The 24353-nt window shown below is 41.7% G+C and overlaps 1 protein-coding gene across 4 annotated transcripts in view; it reads left to right on the top strand.

The window, feature by feature from the left end:
- FRMPD4 (FERM and PDZ domain containing 4) overlaps positions 1 to 24353 on the top strand; it is a 325375-nt gene that overhangs the window by 232846 nt on the left and 68176 nt on the right. For 3 of the 4 annotated variants that reach the window (XM_076357583.1, XM_076357572.1, XM_076357602.1), the window contains exon 3: positions 23536 to 23696. The exons of the other annotated variant lie outside the window; for it this stretch is intronic. In XM_076357583.1, the coding sequence (XP_076213698.1) occupies positions 23536 to 23696 (161 nt within the window). The remainder of the gene's footprint in view (positions 1 to 23535; positions 23697 to 24353) is intronic. 4 annotated transcript variants of the gene reach the window in all.

The following is a 24353-nucleotide window of genomic DNA, read 5'->3' as shown; positions in this document are numbered from 1 at the left end:
GTGCAGTTCCAGGGCTATAACCTCATCAGGGTCATGGAGACGCATTGGGGTAGCTCACACAACTGGAGTGCTGCAATGGAGGGATACAGGCTCTTTGGGAAGGACAGGCTGGGAGGGCAAGGAAACAGCAGCTGGGAAGCAAGGAGCTCTGCTGTGGGCATGGGTGGTAAGCCACCTCAGAGCTTGTGAGTCAGGATTGGCAGGTAAACCAACATGGGTGATGCTGTAGTGAGTGTCTGCTATAGGCCACCTGATCAGGAAGAAGTAGATGAGACCTTCAGACAACTGGCAGTAGCCTCACATTCACATGCATGAGGACCATGGGGAACTGAACCACCCTGGTACCTCCTGGTATGCAACATGAAGCAACAGTTTTGTGGCACAGCTGATTGAGGATCCGAGAGCAGATGTTTTGCTGGATGTCATACCTACAAACAAAGAAAGGCCAGTTGGGGATGTGAAGGTCAGGAAGAGCCTTGGCTGTAGTGACCATAAGATGGTGGAGTTCAGGAGCCTGAGCAGGGCAAGAAACAGGATCACAGCCTAAGACTTTAGGAAAGCAGGCTTTGGCCTATTTAGGGATCTGCTTGGAAGAATCACATGTTTTCCCGTGGCCCTGGAGAGAAGAGCAGTCTAAGAGAGCTGGCTGATCTTCGAGGATAACCTTCTCCAAGCTCTAATGGCATGCATCCCAACAATCAGGCAGCCTGCATGGGGGTGAACAAGGAACTCCTGACTAAACTCAGACATAAAAAGGAAGTCTACAAGAGCTCAAAGCAGGGACAGGTGACCCAGGAGGAATACAGAGACACTGTCCAATTGTGCAGGGATGGGGCCAGGAAAGCCAAAGCCCACCTGGAGTTGAATCTGGCAAGGGATGAAAAAGGCAATAAGAAAGGATTTTACAAGTACATCAGCAGCAAAAGAAAGACTAGGGAAAAGGTGGGCCCACTGCTAAATGGTGCGGGGCCACTGCTGACAGAGGACACGAAAAGGCCAAGGTACTCAACGCCTTCTTTGCTTTAGTCTTTTCTGGCAAGATTGGCCTTTAGGAATCCCAGACCCCTGAGACCAGAGGGAAAGTCTGGAGCAAAGACAACTTGCCCTTAGTGGAAGATGATCAGGTTGAGGAACGCTTAAACAAACTGGACGTAGGCAAGTCCATGGGACCTGATAGATTGCACCCATCAGTGCTGAGGGAACTCGCTTATGTCAGTGTGATGCCATTCAGTTATCTTTGGAAGGTCATGGGAATTGGGGAAGGTTCCTTATAGTAGGAAGAAAACAAGTACCACTTCTGTCTTCCAGAAGGGCAAGGAGGAGAATCTGGGGAACTACAGGCTGGTCAGCCTCACCTTGATCCCTGGGAAAGTGATGAAGCTACTAATCCTTGAAATTATTTCCATACTCAGGAAGGACAAGAAGGTGATCCAGAATAGTCAGCATGGATTTACAGAGGGGAAGTCATGCTTAAGCAACCTGACAGCCTTCTAAAATTATGTGACTGGCTTGATGGATGAAGGGAGAGCCGTGGATGTTGTTTACTTTGACTTTAGTGAGGCTTTTGACAGTCTCCCATAACATCTTCATAGACAAGCAGATAAAGTAAGGGTTAGATAAGTGAGGCGGATGGAAAAATGGCTGGATGGCTAAGCCCAGAGGGTTGTGATCAGTGGAACAAAGTCCAGCTGGAGGCCAGTCACTCAGTACCCCAGGGGTTGATACTGAGCTCAGTATTGTGTAACATCTGCATTAATGACCTGGAGGATGAGGCAGAGTACACTCTCAGCTGTTTTGCAGATGGTAAAAAAAAAAAAACAAACCTGGGAGGAGTTGATACACTAGGTGGGTGTGATGCCATTTGGAGGGACCTTGACAGGCTGGAGAAATGGGCAGGCAGGAACCTGATGAAGTTGAAGAGGGTGAAATGCAAAGTCCTGCATCTGGGGAGGAACAACCCCACGCACCGGTACAGGCTGGGGACTGACCAGCTGGAAAGCTGGTTGGCAGAAGAGGACCTGGGGACCCTACTGGATACTAAGCTGACCATAAGCTAGGAATGCACTCTTGGCAAAGGCGGCCAACAGTATCCTGGGCTGCATTATGAAGAGTATTGCCAGCAGGTCAAGGAAGGTGATCCTTCCTGTCTGCTCAGCGCTAGTGAGGCCCCATCTAGGTCCAGTTTGGGGCTCCCCAGTACAAAAGAAACATGGACTTACTGGAAGCGAGTCCAGTGCAGGGCCACAAAGATGATTAAGAGACTGTCATATGAGGAAGGGGTGAGAGAGCTGGGACTGTTGAAGGCTGAGAGGGGATCTTATCAATGTGTATAAATACCTGGTGGGAGGCAATGCAGAAAAGGAACACTGGCAGGGCAAGAGGCAGGGGGCAGAAATAAAAGCACATGGAATTCCATGTGAACGCAAGAAAATCCTTCTTTTATGTGAGAGTGGTCAAACACTGGCACAGGTTGCTCAGCCCAGAGAGGTTGTGGAGCCTTCATCCTCAGAGGTATTCAAAACCCAGCTGGACACGGTCCTGGACAACCTGCTCTAAATGACCCTGCTTGAGAACGGGGGCTGGACTAGATGATCTCAAGAGGTCCCTTCCAGCTTCAATTGCTCTGATTCTGTAACTTCCCTGATACATCTTCCCATCTTCCAGCAATCTGTTAGCGTGAGGCTTCCTGTGCAGAAGTTGTGCTTAAAGGATGTGTTTGCATTTTGACCAGAAATCGGTTGACTGTTGTTAGATGTATTTAAAAGCCCATGTTTATGGATCTTTCTACACATGATACTTCTACTAATGTTGCACATAGAATGAGACACAGGATGATGGTAGATTTAACACCCCAAAACTTCTGTTATCAAAGCTTTTATTGCTGTTATCAATTAATTTGCACTAAAGCTGCTACAGACTTTCTCAACAAGATCCTATTGTTCTAGACACTGTTGAGTTGGAAGCCCCTGTAAATTAAGCAGTACTGCATGATGTTTCCAGGGACAAGAACTTGACGGGGCTATACAGCCGAATTGTTAGAATGGTCCTCGGCATGCTTTTGCATGTGCCACTTTACACTTTCCCAGATAAATCCTGGCCATAGGTTGGGATTTGGCATGGGCTGTGGTCTGTCCCCACGAGGCTTTTTGGACATGGTACATTTTGTTGTGGAGGTTAAGAGAATAGCTACAGTGAGAACTACAGTGCAGTAATAATGTTGGCACAGGCTGTTCAGTGCCGCTTGCTCTCGGCGCCAGGGAACAGCCTCTGGCATAACTAATTTATTAGTATTGCTATAGCGACAGAAATGTTCTCAGGCCAGTAGTGCTTGCATATTATTTAGAAGTACATGACAGGGAGGTGGGGGATACTGGGAGTCTTCTAGTTCATTTCCAGAACAAGACTGGTTATCTATTGAGAAATACCTGGGGAATGAAAAATGAGGAAGTACTTGGAGAACGCTTCTATCTTAGTAAAACTCAATTTTCAGTTTTCACTATATATGAATATCCATTTTTGTCGGTAATCCAGCTGGCTGAAGTTATTTTTTGCCAAAGGAGAGTTTCTGTTTCCTAGAGAACCCACGTTAAAGAAATTATTTCCTTTCAAGGCTCGATAAAGGATACTTTAAACGCATGCTGTGTAAACTTGAAGAGGTGCACTGTGTTGTCATTGAATCTTAAAAATGTCTGATGTGTAATGTTACTACCGAGCTGCTTGAGGCTTTGCATTGGTTAAAAATTGCATGGCAGCCCACAGCCACTGTGGCCATCCACAAAGGCAATGCCTGTCAATGGTAAGCTTTGGCAGGTAAGAGCAACAGTGCTGACGGGGGCAGGTATACTTAAAGGGGAGATTTATCATCTGAATGGGAGAGAGAGACAGTGAATGGGTTTGTTCTCAAGCTTGATTTATGTGCCACTGTATCTTGCTTGGCACCTTCTTGTTATAATGAATTATTCCTTTAAAGCTGCTTAGAACACCTTAGAAATTCCTTTAAGATACGCAGGCACGTGTTGGCTCTGTATTCAGTCTCACGATTAGTTAGTTATACCATACTTTTGATAAACATGAGCAAATCACCAGGACTTTTCCATGGAAATTAACCCTGTCATTGAGGCAGAAAATGCCTTCTGGTTACCTATCAGTTGTATTAAAGAGGAGATCTAAGATATGGCTGTCTGCTTTTGATTGTTGTGAGCAAGGTTGTGGCATGTTACACTTTTGACATGTGAAAGTAACCAAATCATTTGTAGCACCGTGGGTTGCAAAGCAAAGGGGCGTAGAAACTCCATCCATCCAGAAGCTTTGGAGGGGTGTATAGAAAGCTTTATCTGCTTTCCATGTATGATTTATCATGATCTGTAGCTGATTTACTGAACAGAGCAGCCAAGCAATACTTTCCAGCTGATATGTTCCGATATTTATGGTTGAATTTAATCTGATCTAAGATAAGGCAGGATAAGCCTATAGCCAGTACATTATGCAGTATCCAGTATATTAAAAACAATGAGTCAGAAAAGCCCTCCCTGAGAAACAGTGAATAAATTTGTGCTGGTAGTGTTTTTGTAACTGTGATGGGTCTCGAAATAGAAGCGAGGCAGGGCTTGTTAGCAGAGATAGTATCTTTTACTGGGATGACAGAGGTAGTTTGGAAAAAAACAAAACAAAAACATGCTTTTGGGCAACAGGATCTTCTGGTTAAAAGCTTGCCTGCTTTTCCAGCTACATAAACTGCTCTAATAACTTGTTATTAGGCAACCTGGTACTCAAAGTATTTTTTTGAGCCTATAAGCTTATCTTTTTTCATTTACTGCCATTCTTAGAAAAGATACCATTCCTGCCTAAATAAATAGGTACAATACAGCCTTGCTGTAAAGCAGCATGCCTGCAGCTTGATTGGAGGGTGATGAACTTGTTACAGGCAACGTCATTCTTTATAGAGCATACATGAAGAGGTTTGTTCACAAGGATCTGAGCACTCCCCAGAAGCGCATTAGGCAATCGCTGTTGGACTTTGGGTCTGGTTTCCTATGTGCTTGCTCAGGTGACGGGCACACACTGGGGAGCGTGCTTCTGGGGTTGCCACTGATGCAGCTGAGCTTTGCTCCTGGAGCTGGGTGGACTAGGAACCTGTTTTGCTGGACTATATTCAGATAGACAAAAATATCATTTTAGAGGTTTCCACTAGTAGAAGACACAGGCGAGTCAGAAGCTGCTGGTCTTACAGCTTCTCCTCAGTGGATGTGCTTCCCCACAACTTGAGGACCTAGCTCCCAGTCAGTAAGATCTCAGCCCTAATTTGAAAAGACTCCGAGAGCTTGCTGCTAGAGCCAAGGACATCAAATACCTGCCGTCCTAGACTGCTCAGGCTCGGAGGATACCATGCACTGTGGGTTCAAACTTGACCCTACATGCAATGCGTGCTGTACCTAGGCCTTCAAACTGATGAAGGCAGGCCTCGGGGGAACTGTCTACCTCATCATCTCCTGGACAGCTGAATTTAAACACTGGCATGGTGCTCTGAACTCATCAGCATGAGTTCATTCCCTCCTGCAGGACCACTGCAATACGGTCTGTCTGGTCATGGCGTAATTGACAAATGTGGAAGTTTGTATGGAGCAGGTGACGATGACAGCAGCATCTTGGATCTTCATTTACTGTTTACGGCCTTTGTGGATACCATGAAATGTCTTCTCTATATTCTTCTAAGACTGTAAATAATTTGGGATGGAGGTAATTTTCTTTCCTGAGATCAGGTCATTTGTCTGTGATTTCACTTTTTTGGCACAGAAACGTGTACTGTAACACTTAGCACTTACTTGTATCGAAGTTGAGCTTTCAGAGGCTGGTCCAAAATTAGGAAGGACGAAGTACTGCATCAAACCTTGTTGCTTTCCAATCCAAGCACAGAGTGTACTTATACAAGATTATTAGTATGCAAAACCCCCAAATATTACTTTTTTTTAAAATAAAGAGTTATATTGAATGGAGGACAGCACTTTTCCATATTTAGTAAATACCGCCCATGTTGCTTTGTGCTCAACCCACCAGCATCATCCATATGATACAATAATTATACAAGATAAGCTTTATTAATGAATTCAGATTTATATGAAGGATCTCCTTGCTTTGTAGACTCATCTGCTTTGAAGTTTCTTCTGCTCAATCATTAGCTATTCCCATATCTGTACCTACTGAGGAATTCTGGTTTTATCTTTTAAAGGACATGTCTTTCTGGCTCAAAACCCAGCCATTTTATTTCTTTAGTTTCACAGTTCTTATAGTACAGTCTGTCATCCAATTTAATATTTATCAGTAGTAATAACTGACTGCCAGGGTGTTTTCAACATTAATTCCGGGTGTCTGTGCACTGGATAGTCCTGCATTCAGAATTACTAAGCAGACCATGCAGGCAGACACTTTGGCTGTAACTTGTTTGCTCATTTATATACCGAAGAATGGAGATGAATAGCTAATTTTGCTGCAGAGAGTTGTCTGCTCTGAATCCCAAATGCTCCATATTTTGTAACTCCAAGAGCCTGATCAAACCATTGTAGCAGTCTTCCACTGGTAGATGGGATTAATTGTTCCAAACTTCCTTTTCTCCCCCCCTCAACTTTCAGTAAAAGAGAATCTGAATCATTATTTAGAAAGCAAATTAAATACTTCCATCATGACTGATTTAAATTTCTCCTAAGGATTACACTGGAAGTGTAATGTGATCTTCTTCTTGGTACATTCTCCTGTAATGTGATCTGTAAGAAGTGATCTTCTTGCCTGAAGATCCAGAAAGCAAAGCACATGCAAAGGCAAAGGAAGGCGAGCACCAGCGAAGGTCTGAATGTGCGGGTTTTCCCAACTGGAACGTGCCACATTGTTTCAGTTGAAGGGATTGATTTGACCCTAACAGCACATAAAATGCAGGTTTATGCCCCGCTGTTCAATATGGAAGATGCATTGCAGCCTCAATTTTACCAGAGCTATGCAAAATGAGAATGAAAACCCAATCTTCTGATTGCCCTTAGTTGCAGCTATGAAGAGATCTAAGAGGAAGAGGCAGGTTTTGTTCTTGCAGAAAGCATTCAGTTTGTGCTCCTGTGTTATTTCATCTGGCAACACGTACGCAGCTTTAGGGTTGGATTAGTGACGGCTTTTCCTCCACAGATCTAGGCTCTACTGTAGAAGATTTCCCAAGCAATGTAGCCATTGTAACCATGAGAAAAGAGGATGCCGGTGGCTGTACACTGGGATCTGTACACAGTGGCTGTACCTGGGCTTGTGTGTGCTGGAGTAATTAGAACCCTTTAAAGTTAGAAGTTATTTTGGTCTCGTTACAGTGAGTTTACAGTGCCTCACCTACATTTTAGTGGGAAATGTCCTTTCAGTGTGACCAGCAGTACAGGGAATGCAGGTTGATCGAGCACACTGAGGACAGCAGCGTTTGATGGATGGTGAGATAATAACGGTTGCCAAGGCCTCCCGATGTTTTTCTGCTTCCCACAAACACCGCCTTTGTCTTGCCCGGGCTGAGTTTCACTCAGGTGTTACTGTAAGTCAGGCTGCCAGTGGATTCAGAAAGGAATGAAATGTTGATAGATGTTTGCACTAAGCTGGAAGAAAGCATCCTGGTAGGAGAAGCACAAGTTGGGTTTTTTTGTCAGTCTCTGGGAGGAGGTTGGAAGAAGGTTGTGGATGTTATGGAGGTTTCTAGAAAGTTTTCCTTGTAATTTTTCCTGCGCTGAGAGTCTGTAATGTCATGGGTGTAACATGGAGTGTTCCCAGTAGTCCAGAAGTTTGACTGTGAATTTCCTCTTGGCAGTAGCAACACTTTTCTCACGCTATACACAATTAAAAGGACTTGAAGGGTTTGCTGATGAGTGGCTTCTCCTCTGATTTCATCTCTACCAACTCTCCTTTCTTTCCCATTCCTCCTTCTGTTGCATGGTTTGACTGTGAAGAAAGTCACCCCGGACTTGGTGTGCTCATGTTCCTTGGTTTTTTTCCTTTCCCATCACTCTTCAAAGATTGTATATGTGGCCTGTGGTTTGGTTGGTTTTGGGTTGGGTTTTGGTTTTTGTGTCGTGTCGTGTGTGTGTCCCCCCCCCCCCCCAATGGTGCTAGTGTTACCACCTTCTTATGAGGATGGGATTCTTCTTTTACACCTGGGTACTCTGAATTGTTGCCAGGCATCTACCTATATTTTAAAGAGAAAAACTTACCGTTTATTTAACAAGTGGTTTCTTTGTCCTATCCTCCTCTCTTAGGAGAACAGAAAAGGAGAAATTTCATTGAGGAAGTGTAACAGAAAGATTTATTGCAGGACATTTTTTATTTTGTCTGCAGTTGCATTTTTTCTGGTTTGTTTTGTGGTTTTTTGGGTTTTTTTAATGCTTTATGTATTTGAATCAGGCCAAAATCGGGCGGTAGAAATACACTTCCTACAACTGGCAATAGAATAACCTACGTAACTCTACAGAATGTGGGTACAGAAGCTTAAATGAGACTTCTTCTAAAACACTTCCCCTCCCCACTATTTCACCTATAACAAAACTATAATAGTCAGACATAATGTCCCCTGAATCGCTGATGTTTTAGTGGATCTTACTTTTTCCACACCAGAGAATAAATTGTAAACCATGTTCTACAAGGATATGAATCTGATTGAAAATGTTAAAACTTTTCCAACATCAGTTCCTTTTGTTTATGGAGATTTTGATAGAACAGTCAGTAGGTTATGTATCCATCGTTGGAGAAGACTTGTTATTTTCTCTTGCCAGATGTTTTACTTAATTTTAGAAAATAGTAGAGTGAGCTTTGCGTTTTTTAGTTCCAGTTTTAAACCAATTGTGAGAATGTATGACTGCTGTTTCAAAACAGAACTTAGAGAGTAATTTTATTTCCAGATGTGATAGATATTTTCTCTCCTGCCCCCAAATGTGAATTATATAGTTTTTGAAGTTAAACTGCTTGCCAGAACTGAGTAAAACTTCTCTAATTAATCTTTCAGAGTTCTTGATTTCTGGAATAATAACAATATGATTTGCATATTTTGTTCAATAAAAATGCTATATGATTAAATGATGAAAATTCATTCCATTTATAGACTAGACTTTATGTGATCTGAAAATGTAAACGTTGGTTGTCTGAGTAACCAAAAATGCGAAGGAGTGTTTTTCTTTTGAGGAATATGTGCTTCCTACATATGCTGACCTTTTATTCTATTAAAAATTGGTCTACTAAATGTCCAGAAAGCGATTTCCTACTTTTACTTTGTAGGCTGTGACATGAGCAAGAAGTGCATAATTTCTGGAGATGTCAGCAAAGATACTATATGTGTGTGTATACATACATTGCCGAGTTTGTGGTGTTCGACATACCAAAGCTGAAGGAGGAGGTGACCACCGTGAAGTGGGTGTGGTTTGGTGGGAAGGTGTTGGCCAGCGGGCGCTGCTGGGGAGGTGGCAGAGCAGGAGGCTCGGTGAGTCCACGCACATCCCCAGAGTTAGGGTGCAGGGTGGCGCGAAGGCGTTACGACCTCAGGCTGTTGGCTGAGCTCTGAAAATAGGGGATGTCCTTCTGGGCTGGAGTCAGCGTTGCCCTGGAGCTCCTGGTCATAGAGATGCTTTAATGGAAGGATCCATCAGAGACTGCAGGCTTAGAGCAGCTCGTCTGGCAAAGCATGATTTAAACAGGGCCTGACTCCCATTTCAGCCAAAGTGTGTTAGGCTGCTCTGACATCAGTTTACATGCCGTGTAAATGACGATACAGGCCTTTGGTCCCCCTGGAGCAGCAGGCTCAGACCTAAGTCAGCAGGTTTGGCTTGGCTTTTCATTCCTTGGTGGAAATGCTCTTTAGATTTACTTTTATAGCAGATATTTAAAATCAAAGTTCTGTATGCTTTGTGTGGGCACTAAAATAAGGCCACAGTATATTTTGTAAAGAGTTGAGGGTTTAACTGATACAATTGTGCAGAGGTTTCCCTCTTTTTTTTTTTTTTTCATGTGCTATGCCATGCACTTTAAATTCTGCCCTATGTTTTAAAGGCCACTATGGTTCAGTGATGTTATGTGAAAATTAAAGTGCTTTGGGCCAGAAAGTGTGATCTAACTATAAAAAGTTATTACAGAATACCCTGCTTAATTGAGATGTAGTAAATTGGGGACTTCTACACTGGAACGTTTCCTACAAAATCGATTTATCGTGATGGTAGAGACTGCAGCTTAATGGGGGGGTGATAGTATTGGCCTACGTATAGCTACTGCTATGTAGTTAGATCATGTTACAGGTGATGTTTAAACAAGTGTGTATTTCAGCGCTCTGTTATTTTCTGTTCTGTTTTGGTTTTGTGGATTTTTTTGCAAAAAAAAGTCTTGCTGAATATAGTATGGCTACCGAATAGCATTCCTTCCTTTTAACCCTGAACCTCAGAGCAGCCTGAGCCTGAAGTTGACCGACACTTACGAGCTAAACCAATTCACATTCACTGCCGATGGCTCAAATCCATCCTTGTTCTTAAGCTTAAGAAGATAAGAAATGAACATATTTCAGAACATTAGGGATTATTTTCTTGAAGTTTGGCCTATTCTGTGAATCTGACCAGTATATGTACAGAAAGAGAGATTACAGTTTGTATCTTGTATTACAGTAGGCTGAAAATATGTGTAGTATCAGTGACCAAGATGTTGTTTTAATTGTACTTGGTTGTCTGAAAGTCTGAATCTCTAAAGTCTTTGTTTCAACACTGTTTTTAATGTTAGAAATGCAAGTGTTGTTTTTCATTAAAAAAAAATCAATATTCCAAAATACTTTTTGTACGTTTTCAGTTCTGAAACTTTGAAGGCCTTTAATTATGTTTTTCATGAAATTGGGCTTTGCAGAGTTTATCAGCTTTTAGATTTTGGAAGAGAGTGATATATATGTTTGTGGCTTAACCAAAAAGCAAACCATCTGTAGAATTGTTCTGAACTCCAAGTGAGGATCATCATAGTTTGGAATTAACTGAAAACTGTAAGTCTGATAGAAGTTAATGATAAATATAGAAGTTAACGATAAATTCTCCCTGGTACGCAGGAGGGGCAGCTCTTCTAGACCACTGGAGCTGTTGCAAGCGTCAGTAACATTGGCCGTGGTTGCGCTCTGTGTGTATGCTCCTGTCAGATCTGATGGGGCTGATAGTGACCATAACTCTCTCTTTTTTGGCGCCCTCACTGGAGATTAAGGGGAAGAGTGTTCTCAAGACCTTGCAAAATTGCACGTTATTTTTATAAATGTCTCGAAGATGTTGATTGGAGTTCAAAGGTGAAGCTTGTAGAACTTAATCATCTATCAGTAGAACTAATTTTTAGAAAGTTCTGACATTAAGCATATTTATGCCACTTAACTGTCTCACATTCTTTGTTAAGAACGTATAAAGATGACATTAAGAACATGTATAAAGACGATATTTTTCATGATTGTGGCAATTATAATGCGATGATAATTAAACTTGAGTTTTATGTGCTCTTTTTAAAATGCAAAAATGCTGTATTAAAATCTTCATATTTCTGCCTCATCAAAATTAAATGACTAGAAACCTTGTAAAGCTCTACTCTGTATTATTTACAGTAGGAAAAAGGGAAAATCATGAAGAAATATGTGCTGCGTATATTGCAGAAGAAATTTCATTCCTTAATTCAGTCATTTGTTACGTTTTTCTCAAAATGGTAAATTTGTCTTAAAAATGAAAAGAAAAAATATTTGTGGTAGGTGAAGAACAGTAGAAGAGCAACATGCAGTATTAAAAGATAAAATGTCTCCAAATACCTTTCTTCTCTGGTTTTATCATTTTGGTCTGCTGATGAGACACTGGTCTGTGACTGTCACTGTGTAGACAAGAGTTACACAGCTCACTCTGCCTATTCCTTTTCATTTTATTTCAGAAGTCGTAAAGGTCTGTTTTTCTCTGTAGGAAAAGAGCACAATCCCAGTGTCTTAAACTTCACAGGAACTTCACCTAAAATTATGATTCCTGTTAGAAACTGCTAAAGTGAACAAAAATTTTGGCTGTGTTGGCAGATTACATAATAAATATTTATATTAAAATGTATCAATAATCTCATATATATTTGGTATATTAGTAATGTTACTAAAGTTGGGTTAGACCTTGGCTGATTATTAACTGGCTCAATAAATTCCTGTGTTTTGCATGTAGGATTTTGTGTTCAGTATTTGTTATTCTGTTGTACTGTCTTAAGCCACTGCCTGGGACAAAGCATCCCAGCTTCACCTGGATATACACCCTTCTCCTTTTCGAGTCCCTAACATAGCATTTTCTTTCACTTTCTTATGCTTTGAAATCAGAGTGTTTTACTAAAACCCATGACCCTCATTCAGTGGTGTCTGAACTCCCGTTCTGGCACATTTAGTTTGCCTACCTTATTAAGAGCTTCCACTATCTGTTTACAGTGAATTGGGACTTCTTGAGATGAACAGGGAGATTTGATGTGCTGATCAGCCTGGCTGCAACTTCCATTACAGTTTCCTTTTTATTTTTTTTTTCCCCAAGGTTACTGTAAATGACACTTGTGTTTGACCTTTTTCTTCACCTGTAACTAGGGGGTTTCTATCTGAATAGGCTTCCCTAGAGCAGCTGTCAACCCAGTTTAACCCCAAGGGGTCTGTTTTGAAATGTCGAATATTGCTTTTTATCTCCTTTACCTTTCGAGGAAGCTTGCTGGCAGTTATGAATGCAAGGAGGTAATGTTTTAATAATATTTATATAAACACTGTCAAACATAATGGATTAGTAGTTGGGCATTTTTTTTCATATATAGGTAAATAGGAATTACCCACAGGCTTTAGCGAAAGCTTTTTGGATCTAATGAAGCTGAAATATGATCACCAGCACCCCTACTTTTAAGGTATATAAAATACCCTGTGGTTACTAGAAGTGCTCTCACTTAGAAAGGTTAGCAACTTACTTCAAAATTAAAAAGTAGGCCCAGAAAAATCATTCAGCCATGTTGTGCTGAAGTATAGCGAATCATCTATCAGGGAAAAAAAAGATCAAACGTACTTGTTTTTTTTTTTCTTCTATACCCCAAGTTTAATTTTCGCGTGACAGCTCTATCTGGCAGCCTCACCTCCCATCAGTGCAATATGTCATTCTGGATTATTTCAATTAAGTTCTCTTTCTCATTTTGCATTTGCTGAGGAGTTGTAATGGCACACTCCCAAATCAGCAGTCAAGAAGGGTAATCCTCTCTATTTGTATGTTGTTAAAAGAAAGGGGAAAGTAAGATATGGTTTCTCTTTTCCCCTCTCTCCTGCAGGCCTTCTCCGGAGTTGTTACAGAATTAGATTTGCTTTGTAGACTGACTGTGAAGACTCACTTACAGAAAAGTGTAAATCTTTTTTAAAAGAAAATCTTTTAAAGTCATTCTATACACCTTGGTTGCTTGTAAATCGCTTTCACTTTACATAAACTCACTTCTGTCTGGTAGCCAGAGAAGGAAAAGCTTTTTCTTGCATTCTTTGCTTCAGTGCAGAAGTTGGACCTCTTTATAAAAGCACAGCAACTTTCTTAGCTTCCCTGTGCTTGAGTCTCCAGGGAAGAGAATTCATGCCCGGCAGGGGAAACTGGAGACAGCTTCTTGTACTGACGTACACATTACTTCTCCGTGTGCCCCTGAACCCAGAGAAACTCGCATTTCTAACTGGGTTCCTGTGGTGCCCTTTGATGAGGTCAACTCTCCAACCTGCTTCCGAATGCAGAGAGCCGTACCCACCAGAATGATATAGTAGTTTATATCCCTGAACCTTTAAATACATGATTGTAAATAAACTAGGCAACTGCAGTATTGAGTACCCACTTTGTATCTGCTCACCCATATGTTGCTACTTTCACCTGATTGTTGCTTTCAGCTGATGTTCAGTTTTCACCTGAGAAAGGCTGCATTTTGCTGAAGAGGTGATAGATGAAATGCTGGGTTGATGTGGTACCACTAGAAGGGCCGGCTTTGGTTCAGGAGCCTTCAGTGTAAACTGCGAAAAGGAAGGATATCAGTAAATAATTCAGAGCCCTTTCTGTGACCTGCTCATCCATTCAATTGCTGAAAGAATGAGGAAGATTAAGCTCAAAGGAGAAAAAAAGGCGTTTTACTTCTGTTGTAACTGCTTATTTCCATATGCTCGTAACTGTACTGAGCTACCAGGAGTTACGCAGATACAGAGATGCTGAAGCAGGGGCTTTGGTATTTCAGCTGTTTGTTCACGCCAAGCCCAGCTGTACCAGGGGGTTACAATGGGCACATTAAATCTGGATTCTGCCTTCTTACCACGTTATCAGGGTACCCACACTTAGCATTTACAGGGAATGACATGTGCATGTCAAAGCAAGCCTCCAGCATTGCATCAGACCAGATCTTTTTAGTCAGGAGCTTTCCTAATCTAATCAGTACCTTAGAAGCTATTTCCATGGTGTTTCTCTTCCCCCTTTCTTTTTTTAACATTTCAGTTGGACAAATCGTTCATGTTGAGTTGGAGATGGCAGCTCCTTTTCCTCACTGGGTGAGAAACGCTGGTGGCCCTCAGCGTAGGTCCGTGCTGTTTGCTTCAGAGCTTGGCTAGGCAGGAGCCAACAGATTGCTGTTGATGGGGTTAGTGTGAAACCTCTCAAAAGGAGGATGAATAGGAATTGTTTGTTCTGTTTTCCAGAGGACACTTTTGGCCCAAATGAATTTATTGTGTATTTGCAGTTCAGCAAATCTTATTTTTTTCCCTTGCTATGTTTTAGTTGCAACAGGGTTTATTGATGCATATATAGAAGATAATGAAAAGCTACATTTCAGCTCATCTTTAAAGGCCTCAACATAGTTCACTACCCTAAATGGAGTTGCTCAGATCACATAAAGAAAAATGCCTTTTGTGGGGAAAAAAACAAGGTGTACTTCAGATCCCACCCCAGTAAGTGTGAGAAAATCCTGCTTTGGAGGAGAGCCAGTAATTCTGATCTCTAACAAAAACAACTCGTATGATTTCCTTCTTGAAGGACCTGGGTCAGGCAGGTGGCCAAGCACCCTGCCTCCCTGAGCTGTACCACCAGCCCAGGCTGCGCACGCGAGAGCCGACTTGCTGAAAGGCTCCTTCCAGGAAGGAAATGCCAGTGGCTTGGTGTGGTCCTAAATCTCTATTCCAGGAAAAGGCAAGGCCCAGTTGGTGGTGCCTTTGGGACCCTTGGTGTAACCAGCTGATGTTAGTCCCAGCCTTTTCTGCTGCCTTGCTCCCTCCGATGGTGGGGTTTCCCTGTGCCCACGCAGCCCCAGCACAGGGCTTGCCCTGGAATTGCTTGTGGGAGGCAGCTGGCTCTTCAGCCACAGTCTAGTACATATGAAAAATTTGTGAGCTTCCTTTGGCTGTGAAAACCTGCTCAAGCCAACAGAGTGGGCCACTGAATCTCCTTCCACTTGCAGGCTTCCAAACCAGGAGCGTCTCTGCTGAAGCCAGCGTCACCCTGGTGGGAAAAGGTTGCCGGGAAAAAATACTGGATGCAGAAATGCCATTCAGTACAGTGTGTAGCAGCATAATTACACATTAAGGAGGGGCTGTCAGTGTGCTTTATATACCATATGCGTACGGGTGCAGTTTAGACATACTCATCGTCGGTGCACCAGTGTTGGCTGTGCATTTCAGGCAGTAAGGAAGGCAGAGGCTGGCATCATGCTCTGCCTACAGAGGAGGCAATTCCAGCATTCAGGTGGCCAGTGTTGCTGGGAGCTCCTATTTTCTTCCTTTGGGAGAGATTCTCCTTTGAGATTTTTTTCTAACATAGTCAAGTGTTGAAAACCATTTTTGTTTTTTTTCATTCTTGTCCTTTTTTTGTTCTGTAACTCATCTTGTGATATTCATAACTTCTCTCTGCAGGGTCCCTTCATATCTTTCCCTCCCATCCTCTATGGCCCTTTCTTTGCCATGGCCAATTTTCACCGAGATGTTTCTATGCAATTTCTGCTATTTGGCTGTGCCTGAAAAGCCCCATCTCAATACAGCAGGCAGGAAACGCAATGTTCATTGTGAACAGAGCTCCAGAAATGCTTGTGGCCATCCTGAGAGAAGGAAAATAAAAGGGAACCTCTCTGGCAATCTGTAGATACAAAACTCAGAACAAACAACTGCTAGTCTGCAGTTGGGGCTTGAGGCTTATTTCCATGTCTTTGTGGGATTCAAGTAAAGAAGTTTGTTTTCTTCCCAATATATAGCATTCATATACAGTATTTGCAGATTGCAGAAGCATTCACATATTACACATGTAATATTTTCAATATGAGGGTGCTAATTGTCACAGTAAAATATACTTTCAGTGTATTTCTCCCAGTGCCTGCCTGAAGCTGAGCATAAATCGTTTTATCCCTCTAAATTTGTATTCATGTCAGTTTTATTCACTGTGATTTTGCTTCACTTTGTCTTGCTTTAGATTGCACATCATGCTCGGCAGTGGAGGAAGAGTGGATTTTGAAATTTTTTATGTGTCAGATTTCCCTGTATCCAATTTTATCAAAAAGCTGTCACCAACTTCTTCTGAAACCAGCAAACCTTTTTCTTTCTAATTACATTTTTACCATATGTTCATCCAGATGGCATATGCCAAACATTTTCTAGGGTGCTATAAAATGACCTGACTTTAGAGGATTTAACTGCTGAAGAAGCTTATGAAAAAAATAGAATTGACACCGGGGCAGAAAAATAGTCCTAGAAAGAAATAAAGAAAAAAAAAATCTGATAAATCTTCCCAGTTATATTTTGTGCCTGTGATATTGAATTCTCAGCATACACACCTGCACGAAAACAGATAAAACGTAGGGAATATTTTATTGAAGTGTTAAAAGTTGACTCCTTTTTGAACAGCTGAAAATAAAACTTTTGTCTGTTGAATATGTCTAAAAAGAACTCTGGAGCTGTGAGCAACTCTCTGGTTTGCTGCAAAATGGAGCAAAAAAAAGTTTGTCAAGCCACCAGATTCTCTGTAAGAGCAGCAATTTTACTCAGCAATGGAATAACTATTTGGGCACTTTTTTCCTAAAATGTCATCTCCAAGTAGAAGACAGATACAGTTGATGCATGATTTTGACACTTGTGTCCTAGTTCTTAATAATTCCTGTGGGATTTCTTGGAGAAAATAAATTAACTTGAGGTATACTGAGAGGCGCCAGGAACTTGAGGAGAGAAGGAAGGAAGGAAGGAAGAAGATTATTTTTCATATTTAGCTACTAGTTAAGATAAATAAATGAAGGTCAGTTTTTCATCTTCTGGAGAGTTTGTGTATTTGTTCTCACCTATGACAGTTTCCTTTTAACTGTCATCATTGTTTTCGTAGTCTTTCCAGATTATCAAGGGGAAAACTATAAAATACCCTCATGTTGTTATCAGTTTCCATAATATTGTCTCGAGTCTCAAGCCATTTTACTTACAGCTAATTCCTGAAGACAGGTGATTGGATGACAATCAAATCTACTTTCTTTTGTTGCTGCAGTAGCTTCTACGACGTCCAGTTGCAAAGGAAATTTTGAGTGCGCAATCCGAGGCTCTTAATAGCGTATGAACCAAGATGTAGTTTCGGGGCAGGATGGGCAGAGTCTCGTGGTCTCAGGGATTGAGGTGGACAATTGTAAATGAAGGTTTGTTCGGTGTCCTTAACTTGCATAGGCCTTTTTGAAAATCATAACTGCAATCAACAAAGCAGATCCTCCACCTCCTCTGAGTTAATGAGACAGGATTTTAACAGCGCTCAACAATTTGAAGTGGTTTTGTTATTTCTGAATTAAACCTTTGATAAAAAGTCCTTATCTCCATCCTTCTCGCCCACTTCCACTCATCAGCCCATGAGTGGTTTGACATTTCCACAGACTCTCCTCCATCGTTGACCAGGATTACACCTGCTGTGCCTCAAGTCAAAACAGAGTCTATTTTGTAGTTAAGTCAATCTGTATACCAGAGACATTGTAACTATTTAAAAGCTAAGGATTAAAACTCTCAAAATTGAGAATTGGTGTTAACCTCTGAAGTAATTGAAACAAGCTGTAATACAGAAATACAAAATGAAACACCAAAATGCAGCCTGCCTCCACGCTGTCATGATACGATGCAACAGCCATTTGATTACGGTTAAGTTGTTTTAGTGTTTGTGGGCATGCAGCTGTATTTAACTCACCTTGAGGTATCACCTTTTCTGCTCTTCTTTTGGATGTCATTGCAGAATGGAGCTAAAGTTGTTCGGGTGCCGTTGTTACATATTTCCAAAATAATGTTGATCATAACCAGGGTCACTGGATTCATGCCGTAGTTTTCAGTTTCTTAGAAGAGTTAGACCCCTAAGCATTTTGCTGTAGAAATGCAAACTCCTGCATAACAAATTTCAGCCTGTTAAGGACAGGCTTTTCTTAGCTGCCATAGACAAACCTCTCAGAATTAGCCCACTAATCCCTAAGTGTCAGGGAATGACATGTCAAAATCCAAAGGTTGAAAAGGCATTGTGCTCGGATACTTTGCTTTTAATTACTAATATGCATTATTAAATCAAGCTCTCATTTTAGTTACAGTCTTTGTTTAGATATTCCTTGGGTTATTCAACATGTAATTTGAATGAGGAAAATACTAAGAAGATTTCCATAGAAAGTGTTACCAAGTTAATCATTATGAAGCTAATGATCTGAAGATTCAAAGTGCCAGCCTTAAACCATACCTCCGACTTTCCCGAGCGTGAATTCAGGCATGCACTTGTTACGTTAGGCTCCCCATAATGTCCTGGGCAGCTGAATTGTGTTTGCAGGTGCTGGCTGCCTTGTCGCAGCTGGTCAGTGTTCCCCAAGGTACTCTTCTTTCCTAATTTTCTTCCTCCTTCACTCACCGTAGGCCCCTTTGGGGATGAACGTGCACACCAATTTTATGCCACCCTGCAATGCCTCCATTCTGCTCTGTGTGTCAGTACATGCACACTCAGATGCCTGCTCTTTCGTTTCCCCTGTTACCCTCTCTTTTGAGTAGAGTAGTTGCCACAGAGAGCTTTTGAGCTTAAGTACATGGAATTATACTTCTGCTATGATTTTCCATAGCTAGTAGTTTCTCTCTCGGAAGAGGCTGGTATATAAAATCTCTGTTCAAGAAATTCTCTTAAGAATTACTCTCCCTAATAATGGCAGCTGTCTCCCACTGCTCTCAATAAGAGTACATCAGAGAAGATAGCCTTTTGTAAAGCAGAGACTCATCTCAGTCATTGAAAATGGTAGGAAATAAGTATCTCTTTTTGAAAAGACGACCTAAGGGCAGCTTGTGTTTGTGTATGTGGAAAGAACAGTTCATACTTAAAATCCTAGCCTTTTTCCTTTTCTTCCATTTTTCCTTCAGAAATATAAATTTTTAGGTATAATCTAGGCACAGTACCTTCTAAACACATTTTTTTACTGTGTTTGAAGCAAATGGGAAGTTTGTAGTGTTGGAGTTATTCTTATAAGATGTTTCACTGTTTAAGTGATGCTCTGTGTAAGGTTCCCCAAGGTGGCTGTTTTGAGTCCAAGTTTATTAGATTCTGGTTTAGAACTCCTAGCAGAGTTATTCCTCAGGAGTCAATATTTTCCATAGCTGAGATGGAGATCAAATACTTCCAATTAATGCAAAATTCAAATTAGTCTTGAACTATGGTACTGCAACTGGCATCTCAATAACGGGCTAGCCACAGGAGGAAGTGGGTTTGTCAATGTACCATCACACAAAGCTTTGAGTATTCATCTAATCTTTTCTGGGATCATATTCATATATCTTGCTGCTCTCTTGAAATACACTTCCAACGTACTGAATGATACGAGAATATCTGATGCAGCAAGCTGCGGAAGCATGAGATGCAAAGCCTTTTTAGGTGATATGTTTGAAGGTGGATAACCTTAAAAATCAGTAAAACCTGCTGCGCCACTCAGAATCATGATGGACTGTTCCTCGCTGATCCTCTTGCTTAGGCTTTGAGTAAGTGATGCTGTGCTGCTGCAGATTCTTAGTACAAGCTGATGCAGTGGCTGGAGCGAGGCATCCACTAGCAGAGCTGCTCTTTTGAGCAAATCTCTGTGTGTGCTCTTGGAATTTGTTATCTGATGTGCAGCTGTTGGTGGGGTTTTTCAGGGGTTGTTCTGGGTTTTTTTTCTTGATGATTTAGTTTTCAAACCAGACTACACAAGTGCTTGAAGAGAGAATATGTACCATGGCAGGAAAGTAGTTCTCAAAGGCTCAAGCGGTATTTTCAAGTTGCTTGTGAACACGACATTTCCTCTTTGGAGACAGCATCAGCTCATAGTGCCCCAATTACAGAAATGGAAACAGCTGTTAGGAAGAAATTATTAAATAGAACATTTTAACTTTGTGGGAAGTTTGGTAAGGCTGTCGCCTAAAAGAGGTGACAAATGCAGAGTTTCGTATTCTCTACCAAAGCAAAGTTCACAAGTTGAAATAGATAGTTTTTGAAATACCAGTGACACCTCAGAAAGCGTCCCATTTGAAAGACGAAATATTTGAATATCTAGAAGCCCAAATCATAAATAGGAGTTGATGGGGAGGAGGGTGGCTGGGAGGTCTTGAAGATAGATTTCATAAAGAGTCTGCATAAAACTCTCTAGATTTTCTAACAGTGCTTTTGAATAAACATAACAGAAAACTATCTAAAACTAATTAACAAAAACTGGAGGAACAGGAGGAGGGGGAGAATGAAGTATCAGATGTGATGCTCTACCTAGTAAAAGAAAATACATTTTCTTTGCTGACTTCACCTTATGCAGATACTAGGAGAGCACAGAGATATTCTCTCTCTCTCCTATTTTTGTAAGGAAGTAGCTTCTGCTACCTCTGATCATATGCATAAAAAGGCAGCATGTTACTCTTAGGCAGTCTGAATCTAGAATCATAGAATAGAATCACAGAATCATTAAGGTTGGAAAAGACCTCTAAGATCATCGAGTCCAACCGTCGACCCAACACCACCACCACCCACTAAACCATGTCCCTAAGTGCCTCATCTACTCGTCTTTTAAATACCTCCAGGGATGGGGACTCCACCACTTCCCTGGGCAGCCTCTTCCAATGTTGAACCACTCTTTCAGTAAAGAAATTTTTCCTCACATCCAATCTAAACCTCCCCTGGCGCGGCTTGAGGCCATTTCCTCTCGTCCCATCACTTGTTACTTGGGAGAAGAGACCAACACCCACCTTGCTACAACCTCCTTGCAGGTAGTTGTAGAGAGCGATGAGGTCTCCCCTCAGCCTCCTTTTCTCCAGGCTAAACAACCCCAGTTCCCTCAGCTGCTCCTCATAAGACTTGTTCTCCAGACCCCTCACCAGCCTCATTGCCCTTCTCTGGACACGCTCCAGCACCTCAACGTCCTTCTTGTAGTGAGGGGCCCAAAACTGAACACAGGATTCGAGGTGCGGCCTCACCAGTGCCGAGTACAGGGGCACGATCACTTCCCTACTCCTGCTGGCCACACTATTTCTGATACAGGCCAGGATGCCATTGGCCTTCTTGGCCGCCTGGGCACACTGCTGGCTCATGTTCAGCCGGCTGTCGACCAGCACCCCCAGGTCCTTTTCCGCCAGGCAGCTTTCCAGCCACTCTTCCCCAAGCCTGTAGCGTTGCATGGGGTTGTTGTGGCCCAAGTGCAGGACCCGGCACTTGGCCTTGTTGAACCTCATACAATTGGCCTGGGCCCATCGATCCAGCCTGTCCAGGTCCCTCTGATAGGGATAGAGAGTTTCTTTGAAGAAAAGCCCGAGAAAAATCCAGTCACAGGAATAAACTCCCACTGAGAGTTTACTGAGATCTTGCTGCTCTTCTGTGTATCAGTAATAGAAGCAGACCACAGAGGGAGTGGAAATTGATGTCATGTCCAAGGTGTATGTGTTGGGGAAAGATCAGAGAAGTTTTTGCACGTCATTGACGCTGAAAACAGATCTCTGAATGATGCCTTTCTCCTTATGGACCGCCTGTCTGGAGTTCTTCAGGGAATTGTATTTGAAGGTGGAAAAGGGACAGGAGGTGAGAGCAGCAATTCTGGTTGCGTGGGACATCCCCTAACTCTCATGTTATAACATGTTTTATGTAAGATTATCAAGGATATGGGAAAATTAGTTGATTTTCATATTGTTAATTATTTATGAGGAGACCAACTTTCAAACTGATGATACTGCCTACTGCTATAGGGATACCTGCCTCTCTGATGTCCTTTGCGGCGTTCTTAGGTTGGGCACCTGGCCGTTACCTTTCTCAGCACAGGAGCGTGTGCCCTCCCTGCAGATGGGGTTGGGACTTGGCTCCCATTGCCTACTGCGTTTATCCACCGAGAGCTGGAGTTAGTTCAGCACCTGCAGATTTACAGTCTCTTGAAGATAAAAAAACAGTTAACTCTTGGCCGGGCAACTCTGAACAAATACCATCTGAGCTCTGTCAAGACTGCAATAACCTGATGCCATGAGCTGTAGTCTGTCTTCATGCTAAGCTGACCAGGTATTGCTTGTTGTCTGCAGCGGTGACTAGGTTTTCTGAAGCATGAGAGTTCAGTTAATGGCATTTGGAAGGGTATGACACTGGAGTGGTCTGTTTGTCTGTGTAATCGGCACTGGGAATTGGCAGCTGTGATTCAGCGGGGAGCTCCAGGCATTGGGTGGGAAACACGAAGTGTGTTCCAGTTCAGTCTGCATACAGCATCAGTCACATTTCAGTGTTTATTAATGTTAATTTAGAAGTCTCTATGCTTTTAAACCATGACCTCTTTCATGGATGCGTCATGTTGGATAGCTTTCATCCTTTTTATTTTCTGCTTGAAAAATCAAGATCTTTCCCTCCAGCCATGAGAATTTTTTCTTCTGGGTAAAATAAGTAAGCTTCGTCATAACACTGTAGCTGAAAGTAAAGTATTTTAGTAATTGCTGATAAATATATTTTCTTAATATCTTTTTTTTTTGCCCTGAAACAGTTTGGAGTGACTTCGGAGAGTCTACCTGCGTAGTAAATATAGAGCTGTTACCTGTGCCTTAGGTAGTCTGTTTGAGAGGACTCAGCTCGGAAGCTCGCTTAACATTTTAGAAAGCAAAATTTAAATGTGTGTCCTCTCCACTTGTAAAAGGCTGGCAGACTTTTATGTTTTACATTATGAACAGGTCACACTATTATTTTTCCCTTCCAAAAAATGAAGGATGAAAAATTCAAGCACAGACGACAAAGGCTTTATTGTTGGGTTATTTTTCTTTCATATATGGGGTATGATTAAATGTATGCTGTCAAAGAGAGACCTCTTTATAGGTTGATACTATTGATTAGTATTTAAGACCTGCCAGCAGCATTATTACTTTATGTATAAGAAAATCTAATAGAAAATTATTAAGTTGATGTTTTCATTCCTATAGTGAGAACATTTCAGGTATTCATCCCATATCGTTGCAGAAATTGCTTGCCTCAAGTAGATACCACAAAATCATGTTTTAATGATTTTTTTCCTTTTTCCATCTTTTATTTTTTTTCACAGTCACATGACACAATCAGCCACATTTGAAGACCCTCGAATAGAGAGCTGCCAAATAACCCCTCCAGCCCCTCGGAAGGTGGAAATGAGGAGGGATCCTGTGCTAGGATTTGGGTTTGTGGCTGGTAGTGAAAAGCCAGTTGTTGTACGCTCAGTAACACCAGGTATGTTTTCCCCACCTGACCCCAACAAAAGCAAACTTGGGCTTAAACTACTGAGATGAAATACAGTTACAAATTTGAGTACTGTTAAAATATTCAGGCAGACAAAGTAATGACAAATACTAGGTAGGATTTTAAGCCTTGTATTAGTGAATAGTTTCCCTTCTTCACTCATTTTTGAACGTTATGTAAATGTGTTAACAAAAAGCCAGTTTTAGGTTATTGCTCTGAGCCATTACTATTGTTTGCCTGAAAAAAGTTGACCCACTTCATTCAAGGAAAGAAGTTCTTCTCCCTGTTATGTTTATATTGGTTTGATGTCACCTTCATTGCCATTGAACCAGTGTTTTCAAGAGGTATGTTGAGTTGCGAGATTTCATTCTTTTTATCATCAGCTTCCCACTGAGAAATTAGGTTTCTACCTATAATATTTGGTTCTAACTAAAATATTTGGTTTTGAAAAAGGGGGTGTTACTGCTGGCTTTTTTTTTTTTTTTTTTAATGAATACTTCTGTATAGCTATGTGGCAAAAAGCCAGGTCAAAATAGATCCCTAAACATCTTACCTGGAGTGAAAATTAGTGAGGTTTGTGGTATTTTTGAACTTATAGGTGACCAGACCTGGGACTGCTCAGTCTCCCAAAGAGTGGGCTCCTGTTCT

The sequence above is a fragment of the Aptenodytes patagonicus genome, chromosome 1 (assembly GCF_965638725.1).
Source record: "Aptenodytes patagonicus chromosome 1, bAptPat1.pri.cur, whole genome shotgun sequence".
Classification (NCBI taxonomy): domain Eukaryota; kingdom Metazoa; phylum Chordata; class Aves; order Sphenisciformes; family Spheniscidae; genus Aptenodytes; species Aptenodytes patagonicus.
The sequence above is the reverse complement of the archived record's forward strand: the minus strand, read 5'-3'. Positions and strand labels throughout refer to the sequence as shown.